The 9,284-nt window shown below is 44.9% G+C and overlaps 1 protein-coding gene across 2 annotated transcripts in view; it reads right to left on the bottom strand.

Moving 5' to 3' along the window:
- The window catches only part of GPR107 (G protein-coupled receptor 107), a 64,261-nt gene extending 55,716 nt beyond the window's left edge, over positions 1–8,545 (bottom strand). For both annotated transcript variants that reach the window (XM_025051101.1, XM_015594223.2), the window contains exon 1: positions 8,363–8,545. In XM_025051101.1, the coding sequence (XP_024906869.1) occupies positions 8,363–8,503 (141 nt within the window). In that variant the 5' untranslated portion in view covers positions 8,504–8,545. The remainder of the gene's footprint in view (positions 1–8,362) is intronic.
- Between the last annotated feature and the right edge of the window lie 739 nt (positions 8,546–9,284).

The following is a 9,284-nucleotide window of genomic DNA, read 5'->3' as shown; positions in this document are numbered from 1 at the left end:
AACCTTGTCAGACGCTTACTTTTTCCCAGTTTGGGCAGAAACCGATGCTGACACTGATTCGATTTGCATTTCCTGATACTTCACAGGTCTAGAAACCTCATCTGTTTATTAGCCACTTGGAAATACCTTTTTATATCCTATGTCTATTTTCCTTTTGGATTGTTTTTTAAAGTTCTTTATATATTCTGGCTACTGATCTTTGATCTTTATGCTGCAAGTATCTTCTCCAGGTCATTTTTTTTTTTAACTATGTATCTTTCTTTTGTCATATAAGCCTTTTTAATTTTATTTCGTTTTTAAGCCTTTTTTAATTTTAAAGATGAAAATGTATTAATCTTTATTCCTAACAGTAGGCTTTAGATGTATTTTTTAAAACATCTTCTCCATTACAAGGTCATAAAATATTCACCAACATGTTTCTCTTAAAGCTTTAAAGTTTGGTTTCCACATTTTGGTCTTCAGTCCACCTGGGATATATTTTTGTGTACAGTGTGAGGTAGACACGTATCCCTTCCCCACTGCCCATAGAGAAAGCTGGGGTCCTAAGGCTACTTCGGAGCAATCTGTCCTAACTGCCACTGCTCTATGATGCCACCTCTATTGCATATCAAGTTCTCATTAAGACAAAAGTCTCTACGTGTGCTTCCTACTCTGTCCTATCGATGTGCTTGACTCCCGCTACGGTGTCATGTGGCTTTAGGATAGGAAACCGAGTAAGGCGACCCTTCTCTCATCCTCATCGAGATTTGTGTTGGCTATTTCGGGACTTTGGGTGACTAGAAGGGAGTACTGGGGGGACTTCTGGGGTGCCACTAATGTCCTGTTTCTTGACCTGAGTGCTTGTCACATGGATATGAAAAAAAAATTCACCAAGCGGCACAAGTACAAACTAAGAAACTAAAGAAAGGAAAGGCAATGAGACTAGAGAGGAGGCTGGCAGCGTCACACAAGCTTGTCAGCTCCCTCCTAAGGGGGAGAGGGTGCCCCTCACGGGGAGTGACATGACTGGATTTGGCTCTCAGGCAGATCGCTCCAACTACAGAACAAGATACGAAGGAGAGGAATGCTGGGACACGAATATGAGGAGACTGAGCTGGTCCCAAAGATATTAGGATGGCCTGGCCCAAGAGTTAATGGCAGTGGTGACAGAGAGCACTGAATGGACCGGGGCGGAGGGGCGGGCATTTTAACGCACATCTATGGAACTTGGTGATGAGAAGTCAAGAAGAGTAGATTTCTGGCTTGAGAAAATGAGTAGCTGGTCCCAGTTACTAAGAAAGAAAATCTAGAAGGAGAATATATGGGATGCAGGTGAAGGGAGAAGGATGAGTAGGCGCTAACACAGAGAGGTGCTTATGAGACACTTAGATGGAAATGGGGTATAGGCAGTTGCATATACTTGCCCACAGCTCAGAGGAAAGGTCTGATCTGGAGATGAAAAAAAAAATTCCCAGAAACCCTAAAGAATTGTTTTTATACTGACAATTCTGTTCTTTTAACTAAATATCAGGACGTAAGAAATGCTTTTGCTTTTACTTCCTCAATAATTTCACTTTAAATTGCTTTAAAATATAAAGCAAGAGGAGTAATAATACTTGCATTTAGTTTTTCTCGTAAACTCAATTTGAGAAAATAAATATGGTAACACTTGACTGAACTAGCTGAAGGTCACTTAACTGGCCACTTCTTTTATTTTAAAGCTCATCCAACTGGCGGTCCACAGACTATACTGGCCCATGAATGTGTTATATTTGGTCAACAGTGTTTTGTTTCTGTTTTCCAATTTGAATTCATTGCCAGCTAACTTCATATAAAAGCCTGAATTTCTAGCTCTTCTTAAAAAACAAAAACAAAAACAAAAACCGCAAGAACCAGCATGTGTAGGCTACATTCGGATGCAGCGCCGAGCCACTGGCACAGAGAAGTGGCGGCCACCTGCAGAAGGAGCATGTGCCCTTCAGCTGGCTGCGCGGCCTCACTCAGCCAGCTCACACACAAAGTACGGCCGGGGCTTCTGACAGCATCTGAGCTTGTGCCCTTTGATTAAAACGAACATCGGATCCAGAAGGTAAGCAAAGGTGCCTTTAGGCTCCCACGACCAGTGTCTCTATGAGCAGAGAAAAACAAGACCACCACCGGCGTTTGCTGACTGCCTGCTATTAATGGGGGCAGACATAACCCGAGGAAGTTTGCTATTCGACTTCTTGGCTCATGGCGTACAGACAGCAATTCATAAAAGGAATGAGGTCAAATTCACTCTGAGAACAAAAATACGACAGCTAAGCATATGAGAGGAAAAACTACAAAAGTTTGAGAGGAAATGCAAAACCCAGACACCTGGCAGCCTGGCCTCACTGAGGGCCGCTCACCCAGCGCCAGTGTCGGGTGGGGGAAAGAGCTCCACCCGACACTGGGGGACACTCTGCCTCCTCTGCTCCTGTAACCCGACTTCTGTTTTCCTAATTTCTAAAGCAGGATAATTACATTTCTATCAAACGGTGGCTTGGGGAGCCATTGAACAAAACACATCACATATTTAGCATAGTCTCCGGCTCATAGTAAATGCTTTAATAACAAGTAGGTATTACCATCACTTAAAATTTCGATTTTGGAGGATGCCTCATTTTCCCCAATGAGCCCTGCACAGCTGTCACAGGACTGCTGGTCTCAACCTTCTGTGCACACAGCAGTCCCATATACCAGAGTCCTGGCAGCACGCTGGAGACACGAACGGTTTAACACGCCACGTCGCATGTGTCAGCAGCATCCACCTCAGCATCACTCTCCCCAGCCCTGTTCCCTCCTTCACTCTCAGTTGCCCTGGGTGGGAAGCTGGCTGCCCTGGCCAAGCTCTTCCACGCTCACAAGGCCAAGGTGCTGGGCTTGACCTCCTACTGCTGCAAAGACACACCGTATCCTTTTCTACACCGCCTTGGCCAACATTCTGGACGGACATGGCTAACCTAGAAGTCCAGCTGGTGCGGCAGTGTTACGCGCTGATCACAGTTTTGGAGGCGTGCCCAGGAAGGGTGTGAGGTTCCCCAGAATGGACCACTAACAGTCAGTGGGCTTGAGATGAGGCGCAGCAGGGGAGAGGAAGATCCTCTTTTAATTTCTCAAACTCTTCAGATACTTTCGAGAAGTGGGGCAAGGGGTGGTGAAATTCACCAAGCCATCTGTGCGGAGGGGCTGCAGCCACTGGTTTAGGGAAGAACCACTACACGAGGCCAGCGTGATCAGATGGATCCGGACCAACTGGACCAACTGACAGCGATTCGAGGGTATTTCTGCAAAGAGGGGTTTAGCTCCTTACAAACATCACTGCGTTGCTAAAGACGGTCTCTAAAAGCCGTTACTCTAAAGCAAACAGCATGTTGCTATCTGAAGTTATATGTTGTGTTAGTGGCCTGGGGCTGCTGTAACAAACATCCAGAGGCTGGGTGGCTTAAAAAGACAGAAGTTTACACTCTCACAGTTCTGGAGGCTAGAAGTCCAAAATCAAGGTGTCCGCATGGCTGTTCTCCCTCTGAAGACTCTAGGGAAAAAAATGCTTCCTTGCTTCTTTTGAGCTTCTGCTGGTTGCCAGCATCCCCTACATTCCTGGTTCCGACTGCAGCACGGATCTCTGCGTCCCTCCGTCTTCGCCTGGCCCCCTTCCCTGGGCGTGTCTCCTCTTCCTTTAAGGACACTGCTCATACGGGAATTAGGGCCCACCCTAATCCACCAGGACCCAATCTTAACTCCTTACATCTGCAAAGACCCTACTTCCAAGTAAGGCCACACTGAGGTTGCAGGTGGACGTTAATTTTGCAGGGACTCCGGTCAACCCAGCACATTTCACGATCTTCTTAATCATTTACATGGAAGTGTTCAACTGCTTAAGGACCTGACCCCTATTTATGTTATCAATCTTCAACTAAAGAAGGAAAAAGAAAACATATCGCGTAGTCAAGACAATATTTCTTGATCCCAACATTGTTTCTGTTAGTTAAAAATAAAATAAACCACATTTATTATTGTGCACTGGGAAGAGAAAATCAGCAACATCTATAACAGCATCAGTGGAAGAAGAGGGGCAATAAAAGTGGAAAAAAGATAAAACAATCATCAGAATTTTCCAGGGCTGTTTTATTAAGAAACCCGAGTAATCAAATATTTGATTATTTTATACAAGTATTCTCAGAAGAACGTAAATTAACATTAAAAAGAAGCCTGTTATATGTTTATAGATACATGTGCCAAAGAACAGATACTTACTAGATATCTGTACTTAAAAGAGATGAAACCCTGAAATGTCTGTATAAAAGAGCATTTAAAGTACATGCTGAGGTTACGAGTCTTTCTGGTTCAAACGGCCAGGTACTGCTGTCAAAATAACCTTCGAAGTGCCATGGACTATCTCACCCTGGCGCATGAAACGTAGGTAGCAAAAGGTAGAAAAATGAAGAAGACCCAGCTCGATCTACACGTTCGCATTAGCCGGGCCCACGCAAAATGGAAGCCTGCTGCCCTTAGGACACTTCAATGACCTAAAGAGGAGCATGTGCTCCAGCCCGACCACGGTGCCTCTCTGTGTTGCTTTAATCTGAGAAAAAGGAGTCATCCAGCTCTGCTAAGGATCATTACACAGGAACTGCCCTTCACGTCATGCAAAATATGCCCCTTCATCGTATCCCCCAACTTAATGCTTCCACTGTGAATGTGAGTGGCAGGGTGGGACCATGTTTACAATCTGAGGGGAAAGGCGTCTTGCTCTTGTTCCCTTCTCAACTATTAAGTCACAGTCAAGGTAATATCTTCCTCCTTTACCTGTCCTCCTATGGTCTATTAGGTGATGGCACCAACGGCCACCTTTATAACCTCTGCCAGCAACTAGATGTCACCTCCTCCCTCACTCTCGCACCTGTCCATCCATCGTCTACCCTCTGCATAGCTGGGTGGTCTGTACTCTCTTCTCCCTCTTCCGCCCAAGGCCCTACTTTAGGCCTTAATCTCGCATCTAGAATATGTCTATAACCTGGCCGGCCCCTTGCTTCCCAAAAAAAATTTCCAGTCTTGGCCCTGATTAAGCTCCCAGAGAAACCCATCTAAAACGAAAATCTTACTCTCACTCCCAGAGTAAGAAGCATCAGGGCTCCCGAACGCTGAAGACGGGAACTCAAACACCTGCATGTGTCATACAGGCCTACACATCTCCTCTGCTCCGTGCTTCGCTCATTCACACATCGACACCAGGCACCACAACCTTCCTCGCCACCGTGTTCATGAGGCTGTCCCCTCCACCTGGACTATCCTACTCTTTCCATGTGCTTCTCTTGGCTAATTCCTTTTCCTAACATGTAAACTCTTTTAAGGTTCAAGTCAGATGTTATCTCTCATAAAAAATCATCCTTGTCTTATCCTCTTACAAAAGGTTCAGGACTCTGTGCTCCCACAGTCCTTGGGCATGTTGGCACAATGTGTAGAAAGGGAAACCTTTATAAATTGCTGGTGGGAATGTAAAACGGTACAGTCACTTTGGAAAGTGAACAAACAAATTAAAGAAAACCCGAAATCACAAAGAACAGATCACTGGTTGGGTGGGGAGGGGGGACAAGCTGTGTGAAGGGGATTAAGAAGTACAAACTTCCGGTCATAAACTAAATATAGCGTAGGTATATAATGTACAACATGGGGAATATAGTCAATAATATCATATTAACTTTGTGAGGTGACGTGGTAACTAGACTTACTGTGGTGACCACGTTGTAACTGTCAAATCACTATGTTGTACACTTGAAACTAATATAATATTGTATGTCGAAAAAAAAAAAAGTTAAATAGAAACCCACTACATGACACAGCAATCTTACTCCACTCCCAAGTATCACTTCCCAAAATGAAAACATTTGTCTCTGCAAAAACTTGCACATGAATGTTTGTAGCAGCGTTATCCACAATGGCCAAAAATGGAAAGCCAAATGTCCATCAACTGGGGAATGGCTAAGCCAAATGTGGTACATCCATACGATGCAACAGTATTCTGCTATTAAAAGAAATGAATTACTAATAACGTGAATGAACCTCAAAGACGTAAGTAAAAGAAGCCAGAACAAAAGATCACATACTGTGTGATTCCACTAACAGAAAATATCCAGAAAAGGCAAATCTATAAAAACAGAAAATAGATTAGAAGTTAGACTCTGGGGGTAGAGATAGGAATTAACTATAAACTAACACAAGAGATTTTACAGAGATGACGGAAATATTCCATGGCTGGACTGTGGTGACAGTTGCACGACTCAGTAAATTTACTAACAATCATTGAACTGTACATTTAAAATGGGTGAATTTTATGGTGCATAAACTACACCTCAATGAAGTTACTTTAAAAAGGTAAGGAACCAAGAGAAAGATCAAAAGAGAAGAAATTTGAAAAGATTGAGAAAACCAGAAGAATGATGAAAAATGTAGCAAGGGATAAGAAAAGGGAATAAAAAACAAAAGCACTTATTTCTCGTTAAAAAAAAAATAAAGAATTCAAAGAGAGAAGTGACATGTGTGGAGATGGGCAGAATTACCCTTGATTAATGGTTATAGAAGCTGGGTAACAGCTACAGTGGACTTCATTATACGATTCTGCCTATTTTGGTATATATTTGAAATTCTTCACGATAAAAAGTTTTTTTTAAAAGATCAATGTATATTTCGGGTACTCAGTGACCTTTACACGTTATTCTTACCAGTCGGGGTCTATAACCTGATCGAGTCTGCTATTTCTCTTAGTCTCAAACAAAACAATCTAATGTTACTGCTCGGACAGGCTGTATTCAGGTGATTTCCACTTCCTTGAGCAAGAAGTTAGAATTTACTTTAAAAGAAACAATTATAATATTGATTATGGAATGGCAGGTAGTACTTAGGAAACATGTTACAAATATGAACAACATTAAGTAACTTAGCCCAATAGGGAGAAATTGATCACCTGATTTATACCATTCACTTGCTTCTACCACTGAGGTTAGTATACTTTTAAATCTATACCAATATTGTTGGTATTTACGTAATGATGCAACTCGACATTAATTCCAGACATTTACAAAGAGCACTAAACTGAGGGACAAGAGACACAGTCCGGTGTGTCCTACTATTAGCTTCGTCTCCAATTTATAAATTATATGAAATCAGTTATATTACTTAATCTAAGACTCAGGATACTAAACTATACAATTAAAGAATTTTAAAGATCATGAGTTTTGAACTTGGAGTCATAAGCCTGGGGACCGAGGCTTACTGATAAGCTTCAGCAGAATTATAAAAATTCGGAGAAAGTTCTGTCTACATATCACCTGCACTTTTCAGAGGTTCTGTAGCTTTCAGCAGATTCTCAAAGGAAGTCACCTAGCTCCCTGAGGTTGAGAACCATTTTAATCGAGATAATTTTTATTTATAAACAACTGATACCCAGAAGCATGGTGCATGGGTCTGGCCATGTATTTTAATCCAGATTCTGTATTCTTTATACTCTACGTTCACAAAATATAATGTTTCATGTTTTGTTAAAGTAATATGTTTTAATAGGACAAACTTTCTAAAATCCCACTTCTTAGAAAACTGTGTATTATGAAAATAATGTACAAGGTTTTTGGTCATAACGATTCGTTTTTCTATTCTCCAGATATGTTAACTTACTGAATCTCCTGCAGGCACGTTTTAGCCTTGGATGACTTTTAGTCGTGAGTTATAAAGCAAGATCCAAGGGATTATTCCAGGTCTATCATAAATCTCTTCCCTAGACAGACAATGACAGGAGCGAGGGATAAAAAGACCGGTCTTCTTACTAGAAACATATTTTTAAGGCTGGTTTTAAATTCTGGTCATGTATTTCAAGCGAGATTTGAAATTCCTCTTGGAGAGTCCCATTTCGATCAGTCTAGAGAGCCGAGACTGAGGCAGAGGTTCCGTGTATCTTCAAACTGCCCAGGCGCAAGGGGATGGAAGAACGGACACGGCGGACGAGCGAGGTCGGGGACAGAAGTTGGAGGTGAGAAGGGAGGAGGAAGAGCAGGTTGTTATAAGCGTGGGACCCAGGGAAGCCGGCCGGGATTGCAAGCGCGGCCTCCGAGTCACTGGGGTTTCGCCGCAGTTCAGCCCCTTCTCCTGTGTCAGCGGGAATATTCCTGCCCCTTCCAGACAGCGCAAGGACCCCCGCCATTCCCACAGGTCCCGAAAGACCCCTCTCACGGAGAGGCCGCGTCCCGGGACAAGGCCTGGGGACAATCGCTCAGAGGTTACTCCCTCCCCCGGGCCAAAGTGGCCCGCAGCCCCGGGGGGCGGCCTCGTCCTCCGCCCCCCGGCCCGGTCCGGCCCGAGCCGGCCTTACCTTGAGCGCCAGGTGGTGGACGCGGCCCAGGCCGGGTTCGGCCAGCAGCTGCAGCAGTCCCAGCAGCGGAAGCAGCCGGAGGCCCGCGACCAGCCGACGACAGTGGGAGCTCGCAGGGGCGACAGGCGCCGGGGCGGCCATGTTTGTTCCAGCATCACCAGCTGCTTCCTCTCCTGCCCACTTCCGGGGTTAAAGGGCAGCGGTCGCCGGAAGAGCCTGGAAGGGGTGGGTTCGGCGGCTGGCGCAGCTGTACCTGTGGCACTTTTCCTGGAGTTGGCGGCGGGGAAAAAGAGGGGCCGGAGGGGGCCACCGAGGAGCTGTTCGGTTGGCTTCCCCTGTGCGGACTTTCGGTTTAGCCAGGAGAGGTGTAACCCCCAGTGGGGACGCTGTGGCTGTTGTCATGGGAACAGTGGCTGGACCGGACCAGGACGGGCCACACCTACCCCCCGCCGAGCTTTGAAAGCGACCCTGGGCCTGCAGGGCCGCGATCGCAGGGGCACCCTGGCCCGCCGGGGCTGGGGATGTGTTGTACTCGTACAGCACAGTGCCTGGCCGTTGACTGGACTGATTTCACGAGCGACATTGACTCGATGGAAAACATCAGGTTCCTGGCTTGTCATAGGTCCCTTGTTTTGTTTTGTTTTTTTCTGGAGGCACTTCACACTAAAATTTCAAACGAAATGCCTGCAGTGGTAATAACGATTTATTAATCCCTTATCAGGCACTTGGTTAGGCTTGTTATGTGCACTATTGCATTTAATCCTTGGAACAATCTAATGAGGTCCGGGTAGGTATTATCATCCCCACTTGACAGGTAAGCAAACTGAGGTTCTGAGAAATTGAGTCATTTGTTCCAGATTGAGCTGGGAATCACGGGTCAGCTCTTAACTACTGTGCTATATTGCCTCAAGCTATTTCATCG

Source organism: Pteropus alecto, unplaced genomic scaffold (assembly GCF_000325575.1).
Source record: "Pteropus alecto unplaced genomic scaffold, ASM32557v1 scaffold67, whole genome shotgun sequence".
Lineage (NCBI taxonomy): Eukaryota > Metazoa > Chordata > Mammalia > Chiroptera > Pteropodidae > Pteropus > Pteropus alecto.
Note: the sequence above shows the minus strand (reverse complement) of the source record. Positions and strands in the feature narration are given on the sequence as shown.